This window comes from Muntiacus reevesi, chromosome 6 (assembly GCF_963930625.1).
Source record: "Muntiacus reevesi chromosome 6, mMunRee1.1, whole genome shotgun sequence".
NCBI lineage: Eukaryota > Metazoa > Chordata > Mammalia > Artiodactyla > Cervidae > Muntiacus > Muntiacus reevesi.
Window position 1 is genome coordinate 31,264,887 of NC_089254.1, and position 23,431 is coordinate 31,288,317.

Consider the following 23,431-nt stretch of genomic DNA (forward strand, 5'->3'; position numbering starts at 1 on the left):
CTCACATCTCTTATGTCTCCTGCGTTGGCAGGCAGGTTCTTTACCACCAGCGCCACCTGGTCTGTTTATGAGAAAAATCTACAGGATGATGTGGAATTTGGGCGGGGGAAGCATGTGATCTCTGCCGTGGCTTTACCTCCCTTGAACCATATCAGTCTTTAGCTTTTAATCTTTCTGTAAGAGTACTGTGATTACATTTCTTCTAACTGATACATGGGGCTTCTGTAAGAATAAATTCAGTTATGAATGTGGAAGCACATACAGAGTTATAAAATCACAATGAAATGTTAGGCTTTGTTATTTTAATACAGATCTCTGCTTAAAGCAAACACATCAACAGAAATTGAGGTCTGGGTCCAACTGTACAGAGTCTAACAGAACAGAAGGTAAACATCACTTGAGATAACTTTGAACTTCCTAGACAGACAGCAATCGTGCCCTTATGAAGTCCTCACAGGCTGTCAGGTTGCCGTAAGTGCTGTGAGAGAAACAGCTGCAGGGCACGCCGTTAGGGCACGGTAGGGAAGGACGGCCTCAGTCTCAGTGATGTGGTGACGGACTCAAGAGGCGTGAAGGACGGAAAGATGCCGGCCCTGTGGGTGTCTAGAGTGGCGTGTTCTCTAGCAGAAGGATCAGCAAGGGCAAAGCCCCTGAGGCTCCTGGAGCCTCTATTTCCACAACTGGTCCTACAACAGTGAGAAAGATAGTGTGACTGGGAAGAAAAGGAGTGAAAGGAAATGTCATAAGCTGAGATCAACAGCATATCTGAAAAAAGCATTGTAGAGCTTTGAACATAGTAGGTACATGATCAGAAATTTTTGAAGACTGCTGTGTGATAGGCTAAAGGGGCCAGGGAGAGGCAGGGGGATCGTTGCAGTAATCCAGGGGGAGGGAAGATAGTGTTTTAGACTAGGATAGTCACAGAGAACGTGATGACAAAATCAGATTGGATATAGTTTGAAGAAAAAGCCAACAGAATTTGTTGAGTGGCTGAATGTGGTTATGAGATATACGAGAAAGGAGATTTAAGGATGACTCCAAAATTTTGGATCTGCACAACTGAAGAAATGGAATTACTTTTTAATGGAACCAGGGTACCTGTGAAAAGAGTTATGTTTGGGACATGGTGCATGTGAGATGCCCACAGTAGATGGGAAACATCCTAATGGCAAATAGGTTTGCAAGCCTGGAGGTTAGCATAGACGTCTGGAGATAAACATTAGGAGATTTTTCAGCCCGTGGGTGGCTTTTAAAGCCACGAGTCAGGAGGAGATAGCCAAGGGAGCAAGGGTGGATAGAGAAAAGAGACTAGTGTGAGCACTGCTACGAAGATGACCCAGTGAAGAAGAGCAAGAATTCTTGGCTGTTGAGGGAGATGGGCAGTATCCTAGAACAACATGAGGAAGCATTTTAAGGAGAGAGCGGTCTAGGGTCTCAAATCCTGCTGATAAGCATGCAAGACAAGCATACATTGTACAGTGCTGTAGCCACGTGGAAGTGCTCATGGTTCAGACAAGACCTGTTTCCATGGTGTGACGGGAATGAAAGTCTGATGGGAATGAGTTTAAGACAAAGAGGGAAAGAGGAATAGGACACAGTTGGACAACTCATCATAAGACTTTCTGGTCAGTGGGGCAGGGAAATGGGGTGGTAGGTGGAAGAAGATGTAAAGTATTACTCTATTTTATTTTTAATTTAAGCTAGCATAAGGTGATAGCTGATTCACATTGTAGAGTAGAAATGAGCACAACATTGTGAAGCAGTTATCTTCCAGTTGGAAAAAAGAAAAGACTAAAATTTCATAAATGCAAATACCCATAACTTTCAAAATAAAATATAGCTGTTGTCACAAATTGACTGAGAGAGAACAGTTGAATCCCCTCCATGCCACCAACTGCTTATGATGGTGGATATGTGTGGTTACAAATGTACACACATACAGACACGCATGGGGCTCCCCAGGTGGCCCAAGTGGCAAAGAATCTGCCTTCTGTGTAGGAGATGCAAGGGATACGGGTTCGATCCCTGGATCGGGAAGATCCATTGGAGGAGGAAATGGCAGCCCACTCCAATTTTCTTGCCTGGAAAAGTCCATGGAAAGAGGAACCCGTCGGGCTATAGTCCATGGGATTGCAAAGAATTGGACAAGACTGAGCATGCTTGAATACAGAATACGTATATACATATACATGTGTGTATCTATTTTACAGTAGGAAGTAGTATATCTTATAATATATATAAGTATATAATATATAATATAGTTATATAATATATAAGTATATAATTTATAATATATAAATATGTTAGGCAAGCAATGCTGTCAAAAATCATTGCCACATAAAACAGGGCAAACTCAAATCTGTGTGTAGATAGTTAGTGATAGTGTTTATCTAATTTTTTCATGTTTAACTTCACCATCAATGATTTTCTCTGATGTATTGATATTTTTGAGTAAGTAGCTTGCTTAATCCTGCTAATCATAAATCAGAAGAAAACTTTTATTTTCTTTCAAAAATCTCAATATTTGCCTATGAAATGGTGGGCTGTTTAATTTTCATAAAAGGGTTGGAATTTTGAGAAAAAAAGAAATAAGAACCATATAGAAGTCAGAAGACTTCACTTTTACTTTTCATTTTCCTGCATTGGAGAAGGAAATGGCCACTGACTCCAGTGTTCTTGCCTGGAGAACCCCAGGACGGGGGAGCCTGGTGGGCTGCCGTCTGTGGGGTCGCACAGAGTCGGACATGACTGAAGTGACTTAGCAGCAGCAGCAAAAGTCTAAAGAAACTATATTTTAGAAAAAAATTTCTGGAGAAGGGGATGAGAGAAAGATGAAATGTTCTTAATTTCAAAAGGAGGTTCGGGAAATAGGCTTTTTTTTCCCTAGTAAACTCACATATTTTAAAATTGGGTTTCAAGTGATACGATGGTACTCTGAGGAGGAAATAAATAACAGGAGAGAGAGGAATAGGAAAAGGTGGGTAGAAGAATGTGATAGCCTAGTGGGGTGGAGAGATTTTGAGGAGAGACTTTGTGAGTTTCAGATATTAAAGCATTTTTGTCCTAACTTCGCTTCACTCTTGGGCTCTGGCTTTAGAATGTTACCTACCCTCCTCCTCATTGTTGAAATGAAAAGTTTCTGGCTTCTAGTAATCTATGCTCTCCCATGGAGTGTTCTGGAGACTTTTTCTGTATGAGAAATAGATATTGGGACAGTGAATGTGTCATTAGAATAAAGAACAGTAACCAGTGCAGTGTCACCAGAAGCATTTAATCACACTATGCCAAGGGGCTTACTTCCGCACCAGCTTAAGGTTCTAGGTTTTTTGCATCATCTTTCATGTACATTAAAGAAGCATCTTTGATCCATTTTACTTATTTCTGTGGCCTTGGCTGCCATCCTCAGTGAAACATTTATGTGTATGGAAGCTTAGATACTGGAGTCATTTGCTGTGAACTTGGGGGATGTTCTGGGTGCTTCTTTCAGTTGGGTGCTGTGGGAAATGAGTTCTGAGTAGGGCTGGTAGATACTGAAAAAGGAACAGTCTCCATCTTGCCTGCGCCAGAGACTCTTTTCAGATTATAATCCTTGACTTTGAAATTGAAAATGTACAAATACATAGCTGATTTGAAAGGCCACTCCACTCTGACTTATGCCAGATATGGCTGAATCTACCTTTATGTAAGTTCAGTGATGGCATCAGATAAAAAATAAATGTTCTGTTATATATGCTGTTTTTTGCAGACCTGGTGCAATTCCTTGATAAGGAATTTAATTATAGAGCTATTGGTAGTTTTTTAATACTGTTTCCCCCTAGTTACTGATTAGGTGTTTACCAACATAAGTTTCAAATGATTTCAGAAGGTTGACATTGAGGCAGGGGGCTTGGAAAGAATTCTGTCTTAAAACTCAGGGCCGCCAGAAGCTTTGGTTATTATTCAGTGTATCCAGTCATTTTGGGGTTGGGAATATATTGACCAGGATCCCAGAGGTGGAAATGACCATTCTAGACTGGTCTCCATCATTAATCTTTCCCTGAGAATGGCCCCACTCAGGCAGAGGAAATTTGGAGAGTTGATAAGACATGGGCCAGAGCAGGAATTTGGAAAGGCTTGAGGTTGTGGGGTGTTTCCAGGGTAAGGGAGAGAGGTGTAGAGTAGTGAAGTGAACTGACTTTGTATTTTGACTTCTGACTTTTCAGTTGGAAATAACTGAATGCTTCTGACAGTTATGCTTCAGGCTCCTTCTGGCATGTAAACTGAAGGTTCTGATCCCTGCTTAGTATCGTAAATTTAAATTCCATAACATTCAGTTCTGTGTATTTTTTCTGAATACAGTCTTTCTAGTTCTAGCTCAGTCATGTCCAACTCTTTCGTGACCCCATGGACTGTAGCTTACCAGGCTCCTCTGTTCATGGGATTCTCCAGGCAAGGATAGTGGAACGGGTTGCCATTTCCTGCTCCAGGGCATCTTCCCGACCCAGGGATGAAACCTGCATCTCCTGGATTGGCAGGTGGATTCTTGACCACTATAGCACCTGGGAAGCCCTCTTAACACAATAGGCATCTCAAATAAGCCACAAGATATTTGGATATCCTCAGTGACAATATTAGGCTTAAATTATGGGTAGTCATGCATCTAACATTGGAAATTTCCAACAGTCCCAGTTGAACATAATTGTCAGACTTTTTTATCTTGCTAATTTGCAGAGCTTGCATTAGGGATCATGTTGTCATTGTTTGATGAAAAGTTTTGTGGTATTAAAAAATCAAATGAGATAGAAATATGTAATTGAACTCTGAATTATTGACCTACTTTCTGTATTTATTCTGAAGTCATGGAAATCCTCATCTGGGAAACCAAATAAAGTTACATGTAAACTTTTACTACTAACTTATTAGTTCATAACCGAGGATTTGAGATTTTTCACAAAGCTGAATTTTCACAGTCCCTAAGAAAATACATGAGCATGGACTTCAGAGATGATCGGAAGGTGTCTAATGGTGTTTTCCATTTGTTTTGCAGGCTATAGGTTCCAGGCTTGCTGTAATTACCCAGAACATTGCAAATCTTGGCACAGGCATTATTATATCCCTCATCTATGGCTGGCAGTTGACACTTCTCCTATTAGCAATTGTACCCATCATTGCAGTAGCAGGAGTTATTGAAATGAAAATGCTCTCTGGACACGCCCTGAAAGATAAGAAAGAACTGGAAGGTGCTGGGAAGGTGAGTCAGATGAGATAAAGTTTCTGACCTGGGTAGAGTGAAATATTCAAAGCAGTGTTGTTCTGTTAGTCGTGGCTACTTTCTATGCTCTGAGGGTGGCTTTTGTGTTTGTTTATTTGACTGTGCTGAGGCTTCGTTGTGGCCTCTGAACTTAGTTGTAGCCTGTGGGATCTTAGTTCCTGGACCAGGGATTGAACCTTGGCCCCCGGCATTAGGAGCACAGGGGTCCTAACCACTGGACCACCAGGGAAGTCCCTGAGAATGTTTTTCTAACCATTCCTCAAAGCAGTCTTATTTGACACTTGTTCAGCAGATTGCAAACTGAAGAAAAGTAGCAAAGCAAATTCTTAGACTCACAGACAGACGACTAATTTTGTGGGACTTTTCTAGTTGCAGACAATTGTTTTCATATCACTTTTTCTCCTTCCTTCTCCTTTCTCCAGAAATCCATTGCTTTATTGAGGAAAGGAGGCCTATTTAATTAGATGTGGGGAGGGGAGATTTTTAAAAATTGAAAAGTCTTGAAGGTATTCACTCTAACTGGCTAAAATATTATCACTCTCTCGCTTTCATTACACCTCCTCCCTTCATGTTACTTGTGTTTGCCGTCTGTTATTGTTGTTGTCAGTCGCTCAGTCATGTCCAGCTGTTTGCAGCCCCGTGGACTATAGCCTGCCAAGAGCCTCTGTCCATGGGATTTCCCAGGCAAGAATAACTGGAGTGGGTTGTCATTTCCGTCTCCAGAAGGTCTTTCCAACCCAGGGATCGAACCTGCGTCTCCTGTTTTCTGTATTGGCAGGCGAATTCTTTACCACTGACTGAACCCCCCGGGAAGCCCCGTTTACCCTTTATCCTAACACATTTTGCTGGGCGTGGGGGGAGCATGTTGCTTGCTTGCCTGTTTGTTATCATTGTTTGATTTGCATTTTGAATCTCCCCCCTTTTTCCCCAAAAAGTTTTACTTTGTATTGGAGTACAGTTGATTAACACTGTTGTGTTAGCTTGAGGTGTACAGCAGAGTGATTCAGTTACACATGTGTCTGTTCTTTGTCAAACGCTTTCTTCATTTAGGTTGTTCCCGAGTTTGAGTAGAGCTGCTGTTGAACAGGTGCGTATACGGCAGTTGCTGTCCTCCTCAGGGCGACCTGTGAGAGAGGTTCCTCTGTTAGCTGCTTTCGCAGGTGAGGCTGAGGCACAGGCAGCTAATGCCCCCAGTGCCTCAGAGCTCAGAAGTTTCAGAGCCTCGATTCAAACCCAGACACTCATGCTCCCAAGTTGTACCTCAGTTAAGAAACAAAGAGGTCTTAGACACATACCAACCACCACCTGTAAAACACACAGCTGGTGGGACGCTGCTGTTACCACAGGTGACTGAACTCAGTGCTCCGTGCTGACGGAGGGGAGGGGGAGGTTCAGAAGGAAGGCGATGTGCGTACACTTAGAGTGACTCACGTTGTACAGAAGAAACCAGCACAGCAGTGTCAGCATTATCCTCCATTAAAAAAAAGAAAAACAGAGGTGTGCTGACAGCGGGACACAGTCTGATATCACATCATCTGTATCGTTGCAGAAATGAGTGGTCAGAGCAGAGCTCCCTCAGAACCAGGCCTACCGTCTAGGATAGGGATACATCTACCCGTGGACCCTCCACGGTTCCTAAGAGCCAAGGCAGCGACCCAGGCAGATCCAGAGACCCAGATCCCATGGCCTTGGGTACTTTGTCTCTGGGCCAGGCACCTCACCGAGAAGGATGATGAAAGGAGTCCTTTTGGTTGGTGTCAGCACTCACACTATTTCCATTGCCTCCCTGCTATCTCCTCTGACTTTGTACCCTGTGTCCTTGGGATTCCTTCAGGAAACTTCTTTAGATCAGCTTTAGTGCTTCTCGGTGATTGTCTGGGGGAGAAAGTCCTCGTGTGAGGTTTCCCTTTGGGCAGTCAGAAGCCTGGTCCTGAAGTCCAGCAGGATGGCGCTGGCCTCAGACGTTGGGTGTGGTCAGGCCCAGGTGACATGGGCCCCTGGCAGAGAGCCGTCCTGTGACCAGTCACTTCATTTAATCCTGTACTTTGTGGGATTTTCCCCTATGTGTTGATTCATCTAATGAGAAGATGAAAAAATGTGCATACAAAGAAAGTGCATTACTGCTTCTAGTGTCATCGTTTATGGAGGTGTTCAAAGTGTCCCAGAGAGGAGGTTTAGGTTGTTTGTACGAAGATGATCAGTCGGAAGCTGATTCATTGCAAGCCACAGGTTTTCATCTTCGAAGTATTGCGTTAGCTTTAAGACTCTGGTAATTTGTTGGAGGTGGGGCAGGTGAAGGGGTGCAGATGGAAACGGATGTGTTTGAGTAGAGCAGGTTTTCATGATAAAGCTCGGGAGTGAGGTAAATGCTCTAAATCAGTGGTGATTCGTGAGAGAGATAAAAGCAGGCAGGGGAAGTGATTGCTGCACCAACCAGTCTATGAAATAGTAAAAGTCAGCTCCCATCTGATCGTCATTCTCAGGCTACCATTTATTGATTGTTTATTATGTACCAGGCATCATACGAAGAATGCTACATGTTCTCACTTGATACTCTCAATAACCATTTTGATTTACCCTGTTAGATCATAAATCTCAGGGTTCAGAGGAGTCAGGTAATTTGCCCAAAGTCACATAGCAGCAGCCTAATTGGTCTGTCTGTCTACTTTTTATATTTGTCTGACAGAGGCCACAGTCATCTCTTACAAACACAAATAAGATCTTGCTAACCTCTACCCATCCAGTGACTTCTGATCATACTGGCAATAAAATCTGACAGAATGCAGTGGAGAAGGCAGTGTCAAGCCACTTCAGTATTCTTGCCTTGAGAACCCCATGAACAGTATGAAAAGGCAAAAAGATAGGACACTGAAAGATGAACTCCCCAGGTCAGTAGGTGCCCAATATGCTACTGGAGATCAGTGGAGAAATAACTCCAGAAAGAATGAAGGGATGGAGCCAAAGCAAAAACAACACCCAGTTGTAGATGGGACTGGTGATAGAAGCAAGGTCTGATGCTGTAAAGAGCAATATTGCATAGGAACCTGGAATGTTAGGTCCATGAATCAAGGCAAATTGGAAGTGGTCAAACAGGAGATGACAAGAGTGATCATCGACATTCTTGGAATCAGCAACCAAAAATGGACTGGAATGGGTGAATTTAACTCACATGACCATTATATCTACTACTGTGGGCAGGAATCCCTTAGAAGAAATGGAGTAGCCACCACAGTCAACAAAAGAGTCCGAAATGCAGTACTTGGGTGCAATCTCAAAAACGACAGACACTTCGTTTCTAAGGCAAACCATTCAATATCACGGTAATCCAAGTCTATGCCCCGAGCAGTAATGCTGAAGAAGCTGAAGTTGAACAGTTCTATGAAGACCTACAAGACCTTCTAGAACTAACACCCAAAAAAGATGTTCTTTTCATTATAGGGGATTGGAATGCAAAAGTAGGAAGTTAAGAAACACCTGGAATAACAGGCAAATTTGACCTTGGAGTACTGAATGAAGCAGGGGAAAGGCTAATAGAGTTCTGCCAAGAGAACGCACTGGTCATAGCAAACACCCTCTTCCAACAACACAAGAGAAGACTCTACACATGGACATCACCAGATGGTCAGTGCTGAAATCGGATTGATTATATTCTTTGCAGCCAAAGATGGAGAAGCTCTATGCTGCTGCTGCTGCTAAGTCCCTTCAGTCGTGTCCGACTCTGTGCAACCCCATAGACAGCAGCCCACCAGGCTCCCCCATCCCTGGGATTCTCCAGGCAGGAATACTGGAGTGGGTTGCCATTTCCTTCTCCAATGCATGAAAGTGAAAAATGAAAGTGAAGTCGCTCAGTCATGTTAGACTCTTAGCGACCCCATGGACTGCAGCCTACCAGGCTCCTCCGTCCATGGGATTTTCCAGACAAGAGTCCTGGAGTGGGGTGCCATTGCCTTCTCTGGGAGAAGCTCTATACAGTCAAGCAAAAACAAGACCAGGAGCTGTCTGTGGCTCAGATCATGAAATCCTTATTGCCAAATTCAGACTTAAATTGAAGAAATGGAGAAAACCACTAGACCATTCAGGTATGACCTAAATCAAATCCCTTAAGACTATACAATGGAAGTGAGAAATAGATTTAAGGGACTAGATCTGATAGACAGAGTGCCTGATGAACTATGGACAGAGGTTCGTGACATTGTACAGGAGACAGGGATCAAGAGCATCCCCATAGAAAAGAAATGCAAAAAGGCAAAATAGCTGTCTGAGGAGGCCTTGCAAATAGCTGTGAAAAGAAGAGAAGCGAAAAGCAAAGGAGAAAAGGAAAGAGTACTCATTTGAATGCAGAGTTCCAAAGAACAGCAAGGAGAGATAAGATCAATGCAAAGAAATAGAGGAAAACAATAGAATGGGGAAGACTAGAGATCTCTTCAACAAAATGAGAGATACCAAGGGAACATTTCATGCAAAGATGGGCTCAAGAAAGGAGAGAAATGGTAGGGACCTAACAGAAGCAGAAGATATTAAGAAGAGGTGGCAAGAATACACAGAAGAACTGTACAAAAAAGATCTTCACGACCCAGATAATCACGATGGTGTGATCACTCACCCATAGCCAGATATCCTGGAATGTGAAGTCAAATGGGCCTTAGGAAGCGTCACTACAAACAAAGCTAGTGGAGGTGATGGAATGTCAGTTGAGCTATTTCAAATCCTGAAAGATGATGCTGTGAAAGTGCTGCACTGAATATGCCAGCAAATTTGGAAAACTCAGCAGTGGCCATAGGGCTGGAAAAGGTCAGTTTTCATTCCAATGCCAAAGAATGCTGAAACTACCGCAGAATTACACTCATCTCACACGCTAGTAAAGTAATGCTCAAAATTCTCCAAGTCAGGCTTCAGCAATACGTGAACCGTGAACTTCCAGATGTTCAAGCTGGTTTTAGAAAAGGCAGAGGAACCAGAGATCAAATGACCAACATCTGCTGGATCATCGAAAAAGCAAGAGAGTTCCAGGAAAACATCTATTTCTGTTTTATTGACTATGCCAATGCCTTTGACTGTGTGGATGACAATAAACTGTGGAAAATTCTTAAAAAGATGGGCATACCAGACCACCTGACCTGCCTCTTGAGAAACCTATATGCAGGTCAGGAAGCAACAGTTAGAACTGGACATTGAACAACAGACTGGTTCCAAATAGGGAAAGGAGTCCATCAAGGCTGTATATTGTCACCCTGCTTATCTAACTTATATGCAGAGTACATAATGAGAAACCTTAGGCTGGAGGAAGCACAAGCTGGAATCAAGATTACTGGGAGAAATATCAATAACCTCAGATATGCAGATGACACCACCCTTATGGCAGAAAGTGAAGAAGAACTGTAGAGCCTCTTCGTGAAGGTGAAAGAGGAGAGTGAAAAGTTGGTGTAAAGCTCAACATTCAGAAAACTAAGATCATGGCATCTGGTCCTATCACTTCATTGGAGATAGATGGGGAAACAGTGGCTGACTTTATTTTTCTGAGCTCCAAAATCACTGCAGATGGGGATTGCAGCCATGAAATTAAAAGACGCTTACTCCTTGGAAGGAAAGTTCTGATCAACCTATACAGCATATTGAAAAGCAGAGACATTACTTTGCCAACAAAGGTCCATCTAGTCAAGGCTATGGTTTTTCCAGTGGTCATGTATGGATGTGAGAGTTGGACTATAAAGAAAGCTGAGCATAGAAGAATTGATGCTTTTAAACTGTGATGTTGGAGAAGACTCTTGAGCGTCCCTTGGACTGCAAGGAGATCCAACCAGTCCATCCTAAAGGAGATCAGTCCTGGGTGTTCATTGGAAGGACTGATGCTGAAGCTGAAACTCCAGTACTTTGGCCGCCTGATATGGAGAACTGACTCATTGGAAAAGACCCTGATGCTGGGAGGGATTGGGGGCAGGAGGAAAAGGGGACGACAAAGGGTGAGATGGTTGGATGGCATCACTGACTCAGTGGACATGGGTTTGAGTGGACTCCAGGAGTTGGTGATGGACAGGGAGGCCTGGTGTGCTACAGTTCATGGGGTTGCAAAGAGTCAAACATGACTGATTGACTGAACTGAACTGAACTGAACCTCCACCCCTCCAGTGACTTCTGATCACTCTGGCAGTAAAATCAACCCTGGTTTATAAAACTCTGCATGACTCAGCCCATGATGACTTCTCTGACCCTGTCTTGCACTGCTGTCTCCCTCATCCACCCTGCCCTGGCCTCACGGGCCTTCTTTCAGTTCCTAGAAAACTCCAAGCTGGTTCCCTCTGGTCTTTACAGCTCTTCTGAGAGGTCTCTCCTGACATTCGAGTTCATTGCTAGCACTTTTCAGCACTTGATGTTTCTTTCCCACTTGTTTATGATTAGTGACCATATTCCCTACTAAGGTGGGGACCAGTATCATATCTGTTGGTTTCCCTTAGAAGGACGGAGCAGGTCCAGCAGTGCAGAGCAGGACTGTGTGATGTCAGAGCCGCCTCTTAAAACCTCTACACTGCTCGTGATCTCTGCTCCATTGATTTCTGTTACATTATTCACAAATGAACATTTTTGTAGAATAGGTGCTTTTTCTTTTTTAGAAAGAAAATCGTAATCACACTTGAGTTGCTACAAGGGTAGGAAGAGAAGTGTGAGGTTTTTCAGGAAACCTATGCATATTTTTTGCATTCCTAAAAATTATTGAGTACATGATGACTTCTGAGGGAAATCCAGTGCTATTGATTTCCTCCTCTTGAATTACAACTTCTCTCTCCTCATAGTGGTTACTGGGTCTCTATGTAAAATTTGGAGTAAATGAAGCTGTGAGGATGCAGAATACTAATTAAGCCTTTTCCTAATTTCTTCTTTGTGACAAGATAAAGATGATTGTGCAGTGATTATATTGTTTTACTCCCTATTCAAGGCGTGTAACTCATGAACTCTCACTTTTATTGGGCTGTCCACCAACTCTATAAAGTGATGACGTTACAAACGAAACAATACTCACTGTTGGTAGAAAAAATGTGCCTAGAAAATAAATACTTCTTAAAATCATTACATTGAAATTCACGGTAAGCTACTAGCAGCTCTATGCCAATAAAATGGACAACTTGGATGAAATGGACAAATTCTTAGTAAAGTATAACTTTCCAAAACTGAACCAGGAGGAAATAGAAGATCTTAACAGAACCATCACAAGCAAGGAAATCGAAACTGTAATCAAAAATCTTCCAGCAAACAAAAGCCCAGGACCAGATGGCTTCACAGCTGAATTCTACCAAAAATTTAGAGAAGAGCTAACACCTAACTTATTCAAACTCTTCCAGAAAATTGCAGATGAAGGTTAACTTCCAAACTCATTCTATGAGATCACCATCACCCTAATTCCAAAACCAGACAAAGATGCCACAAAAAAAGAAAACTACGGGCCAATATCACTGATGAACATAGATGCAAAAATCCTTAAGAAAATTCTAGCAAACAGAATCCAACAACATATTAAAAAAATCATACACCATGACCAAGTGGGCTTTATCCCAGGAATGCAAGGATTCTTTAATATCCGCAAATCAATCAACGTAATACACCACATTAACAAATTGGAAGATAAAAACCATATGATTATCTCAATAGATGCAGAGAAAGCCTTTGACAAAATTCAACACTCATTTATGATTACAACTCTCCAGAAAGCAGGAATAGAAGGAACATACCTCAACATAATAAAAGCTATATATGACAAACCCACAGCAAGCATCACCCTCAATGGTGAAAAATTGAAAGCATTTCCTCTGAAATCAGGAACAAGACAAGGATGCCCACTCTCACCACTGCTATTCAACATAGTGTTGGAAGTTTTGGCCACAGCAATCGGAGCAGAAAAAGACGTAAAAGGAATCCAGATAGGAAGAGAAGAAGTGAAACTCTCGCTGTTTGCAGATGACATGATCCTCTACATAGAAAACCCTAAAGACTCTTCCAGAAAATTACTAGAGCTAATCAATGAATACAGTAAAGTTGCAGGATATAAAATTAACACACACAAATCCCTTGCATTCCTATATACCAACAATGAAAAAACAGAAAGAGAAATTAAGGAAACAATACCATTCACCATTGCAACAAAAAGAATAAAATACTTAGGAGTATATCTACCTAAAGAAACAAAAGACCTATACATAGAAAACTATAAAACATTGATGAAAGAAATCAAAGAGGACACAAACAGATGGAGAAACAAACCGCGTTCATGGATTGGAAGAATCAATATTGTCAAAATGGCTATTCTACGCAAAGCAATCTATAGATTCAATGCAATCCCTATCAAGCTGCCAACGGTATTTTTCACAGAACTAGAACAAATAATTTCACAGTTTGTATGGAAATACAAAAAACCTCGAATAGCCAAAGTAATCTTGAGAAAGAAGAATGGAACTGGAGGAATCAACCTGCCTGACTTCAGACTCTACTACAAAGCCACAGTCATCAAGACAGTATGGTACTGGCACAAAGACAGAAATATAGATCAATGGAACAGAATCGAAAGCCCAGCGATAAATCCATGAACCTATGGACACCTTATCTTTGACAAAGGAGGCAAGGATATACAATGGAAAAAAGACAATCTCTTTAACAAGTGGTGCTGGGAAAACTGGTCAACCACTTCTAAAAGAATGAAACTAGAACACTTTCTAACACCATACAAAAAATAAACTCAAAATGGATTAAAGATCTAAATGTAAGACCAGACACTATAAAACTCCTAGAGGAGAACATAGGCAAAACACTCTCCGACATAAATCACAGCAAGATCTTCTATGACCCACCTCCCAGAATATTGGAAATAAAAGCAAAAATAAACAAATGGGACCTAATGAAAATTAAAAGCTTTTGCACAACAAAGGAAACTATAAGTAAGGGGAAAAGACAGCCGTCAGATTGGGAGAAAATAATAGCAAATGAGGAAACAGACAAAGGATTAATCTCAAAAATATACAAGCAACTCCTGAAGCTCAATTCCAGAAAAATAAATGACCCAATCAAAAAATGGGCCAAAGAACTAAAGAGACATTTCTCCAAAGAAGACATACAGATGGCTAACAAACACATGAAAAGATGCTCAACATCACTCATTATCAGAGAAATGCAAATCAAAACCACCATGAGGTACCATTACACGCCAGTCAGGATGGCTGCTATCCAAAAGTCTACAAGCAATAAATGCTGGAGAAGGTGTGGAGAAAAGGGAACCCTCTTACACTGTTGGTGGGAATGCAAACTGGTACAGCCACTATGGAAAACAGTGTGGAGATTTCTTAGAAAACTGGAAATAGAACTACCATATGACCCAGCAATACCACTTCTGGGCATACACACTGAGGAATCCAGATCTGAAAGAGACACGTGCACCCCAATGTTCATCGCAGCACTGTTTATAATAGCCAGGACATGGAAGCAGCCTAGATGCCCATCAGCAGATGAATGGATAAGGAAGCTGTGGTACATATACACCATGGAATATTACTCAGCTGTTAAAAAGAATTCATTTGAATCAGTTCTAATGAGATGGATGAAGCTGGAGCCCATTATACAGAGTGAAGTAAGCCAGAAAGATAAAGAACATTACAGTATACTAACACATATATATGGAATTTAGAAAGATGGTAACGATAACCCTATATGCAAAACAGAAAAAGAGACACAGAAGTACAGAACAGACTTTTGAACTCTGTGAGAGAAGGTGAGGGTGGGATGTTTCGAAAGAACAGCATGTATATTATTTATGGTGAAACAGATCACCAGCCCAGGTGGGATGCATGAGACGAGTGCTCGGGCCTGGTGGGCTGGGAAGACCCAGAGGAATCGGGTGGAGAGGGAGGTGGGATGGGGGACCGGGATGGGGAATACGTGTAACACTATGGCTGATTAATGTCAATGTATGACAAAACCCACTGAAAAAAAAAAAAAAAGAAAAAAAAGAAAGAAATTCACAGTAAGGTCTGTTTTTTTTCAGCAGTTTTAAAGTTTGCTGAATTTTCTTAACTAATGTACAGAAAGCCTCTTTTCTTTGTTTGAAGCCTCATAAATGAAAATATTTCTACCACCAGTTATCTCTGAGGGTTTGACTGGAGATGGATTTTTTCCTCTAACTTTTTGCTTTCTTCACTGTTAGTATTTCTAAAATAAGTATAATTTTTATAATATGTAAATAATTGCATAAAATATTCTAACATAAATTGAATCTGGAGATTTCCCTGTATCTGTTAGTAGCTTATGGTAAACTTAGTTCAGTCTCGTTGGCCTGCTGGGTTAGAATATAATATTTTTAGCTTTATTTTTAAAATACTTTTTTTGTTTTTAAGAATATGGTATTAGTTTCTTTCTTCTAGTAGCCTTTTGCATTAGTCATTAAAACCAACAATGTCCTATCAAATATTCACTATTATCTTTGAAGTTAGGTACTGGTGTAGGATTCAGTAAAGAATAAGCGAGATTTTGGATTTGTGATTTTTGTGCCGTAAATCACTCTCATCTAATTGAATTTGTCTGTATTAGAGTCAGTTCTGACCAGGAAGAGGCCAGAGAAAGGAAGAACATCTTAATATGGGTAATTTCTCTTAGTGATTTATAATTTAGACTTACAATCTAAAAATTATTTGTCTTAAAATTAGAGTTAAAAGGGACTTCAGAGACCCTCTTGTCTATCCTCATTTTATAGATGAGGAGAACAAGACAGAGAGATGTTTTAAGGTCCCACACTGAAGCAGGCTGAAATATCATTTTGTATGTACACTGGTGTTTTCTGTGTTTTCTATAGCCTTTTTACCCAGACTCTAAAAGGTGGTAATGGTGTACTTGTCCTAATGAGATAGCCTTGTTGGAAGTTAACTTTCAATTAAAGCATAATCAAATGATAGAAACTTTCTGGAAAACAAATTGTTAATATATGCTACACTCCTTAAAAATTAGTTTATTTTCTTTGATCTTGTTAATTCACTTTTAAGAATGTCTAAGAGAATAATTTAATAGGGACATAAATGTGCAAGGATGTTTTCACAGCATTCTTTTTAATAAGAATTGAAAACTTTGTTCAGTAAAAGCTTTGTTCAGGGGCCCTTTAAACAACCCATTGTTAGTATATATATTTAACAACCTTGGAAAAGGCTTTTGATATTTGTTAAAGTAAAAAATAAGGCTGTAAAGCCACACATAGAACTTCAGTCCAATTTTGTTAAACAGGTATATTTTTAGAAAATAACAGCATGTAAGCTATTATGTAAAATATACCAATATGTAACTTTTCATTACCTTCTTTATCTTTTTAGTATTTTCCAAATAGTCTTTAGTTGTCTCAAATGACAATTATGCAGAGAAAAATATAAACATTACATATTTTTAATAATAGCAATTATAATGATATAATAATTTATATATAATAATTATGAACTTAAAATGTGACCATCATAGAAGAAAGAGCACTTCAATAGAGGTAAAATACTGAGTTCTCAGGTTACTTTTGCTCCTGTTAAGCTATGTGGCTTTAGGTAAGGGCCTTCATCTGTTGCACTTGAGAATCTTTCTGCAGAGAGGAGTTTAAATTAGCTCATGTTCTTTCCAGATCTAAAAAGTCAATTTGATAACATACTTAGTATCTTTTTCCATAGCAAAGAAACTCGGAGGTCATAATAAATATTATTTAATATATAATATTAATCTCTTTAGTGGAATTCCAACTCATTGCTACTGTTGACTTTTGTACCTTTAGTGACGGAGTGTTCTCTTTTGCAGATTGCCACCGAAGCGATAGAAAATTTCCGGACTGTTGTTTCTTTGACTCGGGAGGAGAGGTTTGAATATATGTATGCCCAGAGTTTGCAGGTACCATACAGGTAATAGCCACTGACTAGTAGGAGGGGAGTATGGGGAGTTTTTCAATCATCAGGTTTGTTTTCAGGAAAATTACTTTGACCAGAAGGTAGGGAGTAAGTGGAGAGACTTCTAGAAGGGAACCAATTGGGAAGCAGTTGTAATTCTCCAAGAGAGGAATCACAGGACCTGACCTAAGGCAAGAATGTCTCTGAGGTAGAACCTATGAGAGCAGGTATCTGAGGGCGGAGGAGGGAGTGAGAATATTGAGAATGCTTCTGACCCTGTGTTTGTGCGGTGACCCTACCACATGACCCTGCTGGGAATGACTTCTTTGTGGAACATGAAATTTGGGGCGTCTGTGAGGCTTGAGGGGGTGGTGCTTCCTGAGGACACCCTCCCTTCCTTCTTCTCTTTACCTGTCTCCAGTGCAGACCCTTTGTCCTTTAATGAACTCATGGTGAGTGCTCTAAAAAGTCACGTGGATACAAGCAGGCCCGACCTCTTTGACTCTCTTGTTTCTTATATGATGAAAGGAGCAGATTTGGGTTTTATAGTAGAGCCTTTTTACAGGAAAAGAATTGTTTAAATCCCAGTACTCGAAACAGAAGCTTAGCTGCCCTGCTTGAAACAGGCCCACTCACCAGTCTGCGCCCACATCACCCAGTTCCATGTGGCTCAAAACCACCCTGTTAACTCCCTGGTGGCATCTTCCCTAAACCCCCTAGAGGGTTAGTGCCTCCTCCTTTCATGCTGTAACATGTTATAAGGTAATCTTCCACTGCATGAATAATCCAAGTCAACTCCTGGGTCCCAAAGGACAAGAACACACCTGGCACCTCTGCATGGCCCTCACTCCCCTGCAGCTTATGGGTGTTGGGTCTACACGTGCTGAGCGTTTGTTCAGTGTAGAGTATATACGTGTTACATGTCCACGGGTGGGGGGAAAGGGAAGGAGTGCATTAACCCCTAACAAACTGTTCTTCTTGTCCTTGGCTTATTTTACCTTGACCTCAGCACTTTGAGGTGTGGTTAGTTCTCCGTTGAAGTGGAGATGTGAGGACCAGACTTAGTGTTTTGGAAATGAAACCCACTTTGTCTGCTATGCCACCATCCCCTACTGCTAACACATCAAAGATTATGTTTTAAGGACTGAGAAATGAAAGTCAAGTAAATGTCAGAATGTCTTCTTTTCAGAAACTCTTTGAGGAAAGCACATGTCTTTGGAATTACATTTTCCATCACCCAGGCAATGATGTATTTCTCCTATGCTGGCTGTTTCCGGTTTGGTGCCTACTTGGTGGCTCAGGGCATCATGGAGTTTCAGGATGTTCTCTTGTAAGTATGGGGCTCCTGTTGACAGCCGGGCTCTAGAGATGAAACCAAGGTGCATGTGCTTCATGCCTGGATAGGAAGCCTTACTGTGAAGCTTCATGAAGAGATTTTGGTGATTCAGAAGTTGGCGTTTTGCCTCTGAGTCTCCGTGTGTTACTCTGAAGGCATCCCATTTCAGCTGGGAAATTGGTATCTGCCCTTCTCCCCAGTACTGACTCACACATTTGACCTTCTCAGATCCATGGCTAGGTGGGGTTGTGATACAGCAAGGGGATGGATGTTTGGGAAGAAGACTCACCCAAAATCAAATACCTGGTTCCTTTGACAAGATTCTGAACAGGGCAGCTAAAGAATAGATGTGGAGCACTGTTCTGAGAGCCCTGGAATATTCTAGGATACATTTGCTTTGCTTGATAAGAGAAAAGGAATTAGAAGGTAAGAGCTGGAGAAATTGAGGAATGAAAAAGGAAAGCCCTATGGGAATATCTGGCTCATCACCGTGAAATGCAGAAGACTGTACCTGAGTCAGAAGACAGGCCTGGACTTCCTTCTAAAATACTGAATATACAGTTAAACTAAAATATGTGGTTTGGTAGTGAAAAGTGAGTGTAATTTTTCTGAGTTTCTTGATTTGGTGATGTCTGAGCTGCCCTTTGATAGCATACCATAATCAGTGGTGACACAGTTTTACATTTAAACCAGCATCATTGAAACTTGGAAGTATGTGTCAGTATAATATTTACATCCTATTTAGACATCGATTTGTGCATGCATTCCAGGTTTCTCAGGATGACCCCAACAGAAGATTGTAAAATTTCCACTCAACCTCTATCTAACAGATGATATGCAGATGCTCTTTATAACTATGACCGAAAGATTGTATTCAGGCATCACTGGTATTGGTGCTTTGATTAGATAATTATTTGATACTTATTGCTTTGAAAGTGAAAGTGTAGTCGCTCAGTCGTGTCCGACTCTTTGCAATCCTATGGACTGTAGCCCACCAGGCTTCTCTGTCCATGGGATTTTCCAGGCAAGAATACTGGAGTGGGTTGCCATTTCCTTCTCCAGGGGATCTGCTGGACCCAGGGATTGAACTCGGGTCTCCCAAATTGCAGGCAGACTCTTTACCGTCTGAGTCACCAGAGTCCAAATTAGTGCTTTACTCTGAGGTTAAGGTATTCAGCTGATGGAAGTTGCCGACTCTTGGATTGTTAGATTCGGAAAATCAGTCTTCTGAGTAGGAGATAGGTGAGACCTGTCTGAAGAGCTATATTTGAAAAAGATCCCACAGGTCTAGATAAGAAGACCACATGAACCATCTGAGTGATTTGTTCAGAGGTGTTTAGAAACAGCGCTGTGTGCTCCGTGAGCTCAGGCATAGAGCCAAAGAAACGGACCTGATGGACTCACGGTATTATCCTGGGAAGATCCCTAATGTTGTATCAGTTCTAGGCCCACTGTTTAAAAAGACATTTTGATCAATGTGTCCAGAGAAGGGCAGCTGGAATGTTGGGAGTGAAAGGAGTTTCCAAAGATGCAAAGGGCTTTTAAAATAATATTCCAGTTCTTTGAAGGGCAGTATTAGGCAAAAGGATGTACATTTCTCTTTGATTTGGAAAGGAACTTTTTAACAAAAGACTTCCTCCAGCAAACTTCCTCCTTCCTAAAACAAAGGGTGGGAGCTGGCTTGGGGTGTGTGCCCTGGCACAAACTTGGAGAGCTGGACTTGACATCCCGTGAAGTCCTTCCCGACTTGAAGCTGCTATGATTCTCATGTTGTAGATTAAGAATGGTGATGCAGGGACTTCCTTGGTGGTCCAGTGGTTAGGACTAGGTTGCTTTCAGTACTGTGGCCTGGCTTGGATCCCTAGGGGGAGCTAAGATCTCAGAAGCTGCAGCATGGCCAAAAAAAAACCCCAAAAGAACTCAGTGCTTCTTGAGAGCAGCACATTATCTGGCTGTTTAAGGAACTCTCTTGTTTGCTGCATGGCTCACGGGTTTTCTAAGACTCTGATCCAATTCCAGCAAAACTGCCTGTATCCATTATCGATGGCCACAGATACTGCTGCAAGACAGCCCCCTGCTAGCCCCCAGGAATGTACAATCATGAACATTTGTTCTTGGCGCTTAAGTCTGGGTCAGCCAGGCAGTTCTGCTGATCTGGGCTAGGCAGAGTAGATTTCATCTGGACTCACGCGTGTGTGCAATGAGCAGTGGGCTGGTTGGCTGGGGCCCACACAACACTCTTCTGTCTGTGCCTTGTCCTGCAGCAGGCCAGCCGGGGTTGTGGTTGTGGCAGAACGAGAGAGACAGGAGCACGCAAGGCCCCCTGAATCATAGGCTTGGAGCTGGAAACCGTCACTTCCACCACATCCTGTTGGCCAGAGCAAATCCCAAGGCCAACCCAGATTCCAAGGGTAGGAAGACAAATCCCACTTCTTCCATGGAGAAGCTGCAAGATCACATTATAAGAAGGTGAAAACCCAAAGAGAGATGAAGCATGGGGTGATTTTGCAATCAGGTAGCCACCCTGATATGAACTTATAAGGAAAATGTTGTTTTATTTTTTTACTAACGTGTTGTGATTCTTCGAGGCAGAGCTCTCAGGTTGTAGATGTGTCACGCTTTTGGCATTGCAGTCATTAACTCTTGACGCGTTTTGTCTTTGTTGTTGGCAGAGTGTTCTCAGCTATTGTCTTTGGTGCCATGGCTGTGGGACAGGTCAGTTCATTTGCTCCTGACTACGCCAAGGCCAAGGTGTCAGCAGCCCACGTCATCAATATCATTGAAAAAATTCCTCTGATCGACAGCTACAGCACAGAAGGCCTAAAGCCGGTCAGTTTCATGTTTTGATTCTGTGATCTGCTCCTAACTGATGAATGAATGTATTCTATGTGGAAGTTTAATAAAAGCTGTGCTTTTACTTGCTGGTGGTAAAATAAAACTTTTTTGATCATGGGTTCATTTTAATAAATGCTGATAATATTGATACATGTTAACATCTAGTACTTTTATATAACAAAGCCACAGGGATATAGGAATACTGCCCATTTTATACACAAATCCTGCGAATCAGGTTTTATTATGTGTAGGTTATTCTGTTATAGCTTTGGGTCATCACATTTGTATTGTGTTAATGAGACATGCTGTGGAAACACCAACCCTTTTAGATCTTCTGTATTACTTTTTAGCAGTTACAACTGAAGCTTGGTTGGAATCCAGAATTGCTGCCTTCTGATAACTGGCAGTCCAGAGGGTTGGCTCTAAAGTCAGTTTTCAGGATTGCAACAATCAAATGTACTGTTATTGTTCTGATTTTAGAGTACAATGGAAGGAAATGTGGCTTTTAATGAAGTCGTGTTCAACTACCCCACTCGACCAGACATCCCAGTGCTTCGGGGGCTGAGCCTGGAGGTGAAGAAGGGCCAGACGCTGGCCCTGGTGGGCAGCAGCGGCTGCGGGAAGAGCACGGTTGTGCAACTCCTGGAGCGGTTCTATGACCCCTTGGCTGGCACAGTGGTGAGCACACCGTTTTCTTTATTTTTTTGTGGAGTGTAGTTGATTTACAATGTTGTGTTAGTTTCAGGTGTACGACAAAGCAATTCAGTTATACATATTTCCACTCTTTTTCCGGTTCTTCACCCATACAGGTTGTTACACAATATTGAGTAGCATTCCCTCAACAGTAGGTCCTTGTCCATTATCTGTTTTATATAGAGAGGTTGTGTGTGCTAATCCCAAGCTCCTAATTTATCTTTCTCCAACATGTTTCCTCTTGGGTAACTGTAAGTGTGTTTTCGAAATCTGAGAGTCTTCTTTCTGTTTTGTAAAGTTCATTTATATAATTTTAAAAAATTAGATTCCACATGAGTGATAGCATATGATATTTGCCTTTCTCTGTCTGAATTACTTGATTTAGTATAATAATCTCTAGGTCCTTCTGAGCATCCTTTCTTGTTCAGCTCATTCCAAATTTTTCATCTTCTTAATGCCTAGATGTATTTAATTCTCGACTATAAGCCATGGCTTTACAAACTTTTCAATAATGATTCCACTTAAAGTCTGACCTCCTTGATACAGTCTCAGAGCTGTGTCCACTGTTCCAGCCAATTTGTCCAACCTTTCCCTCAGCTCTACCACCCTCCCCTCCTCTGCAAGCAGCCTTTTTGCCTGCTGTCCCCCTTCCCTTGGTCTCAGTTTACATGAGAGGATCCGGGGGGGGAGGAAATCCTGAAAGGCAGAGGAGGGGTGCTGAGAGAAATAAGATGGAAGCCAGGGATGGCAAGGAGAAGGTGGTCACCAGTGACAGATGCCGTGGAGAGACGGGGTAAGATGAAGGCTTAAAAGACATGGGAGGACTTGGCAATTAATGGGCTGCTTCTGATATTTCAGTCTTCTCAGGGGAGTGGTGCTGGGAGAAAAGTGTTGAGCATGGCTGAGGTGTGGTTAGGACAGGAACGGAGATGAAGTGTGTGTAGACTAGTGCAGATCAGAGGAGAAGGAAGGAAAGTGATGGGGCAGAGCCCAGGGAAGGCGTTTATCGTGGGGACTCTTGAATAATTTTATGGCTGAAGATCGGATAAAACCATTGATGGAGAAAGGAAATTCAGACACCTTCTAAGGAAAAAAAAAAAAAACGATATCAACAAATTTGGGAAACAGATAAAGAACATAGAGGGATTCTCTTTTCCTTCTGAACTAAAAGGGTAAGTGAAGGGTCCGATTTATTCATGGGAGATTCAGTAAACTGTCAATGAGTGCTTGTCAGGGACTATCCTAGGTGCTGGGAACGAGATAGGAGTTGTGAAAGGAGTAGGGACATTTTTTATTGTTATTTTTTGGTCTCACTGTGCAGCTTGTGGGGTCTTAGTTCCCTGATGAGGGATGGAACCTAGGCCATTGCAGTGAAATTACAAAGTTGTAAACCACCGGACCGCCAGGGAACTCCCCCAAATAGTGAATTTTTAA

General features: G+C 41.7%; 1 protein-coding gene across 4 annotated transcripts in view; it reads left to right on the top strand.

Annotated features, from left to right (window-relative positions):
* Positions 1-23,431, top strand: part of ABCB1 (ATP binding cassette subfamily B member 1) — a 100,234-nt gene that overhangs the window by 64,758 nt on the left and 12,045 nt on the right. For 3 of the 4 annotated variants that reach the window (XM_065938644.1, XM_065938641.1, XM_065938642.1), the window contains 5 exons: positions 5,027-5,230; positions 17,048-17,148; positions 18,323-18,463; positions 21,142-21,298; positions 21,785-21,982. In XM_065938644.1, the coding sequence (XP_065794716.1) occupies positions 5,027-5,230; positions 17,048-17,148; positions 18,323-18,463; positions 21,142-21,298; positions 21,785-21,982 (801 nt within the window). Of the gene's footprint in view, positions 1-5,026; positions 5,231-6,305; positions 6,339-17,047; positions 17,149-18,322; positions 18,464-21,141; positions 21,299-21,784; positions 21,983-23,431 lie in introns of those variants that run through there. The other variant, XM_065938645.1, reaches the window with a different exon arrangement.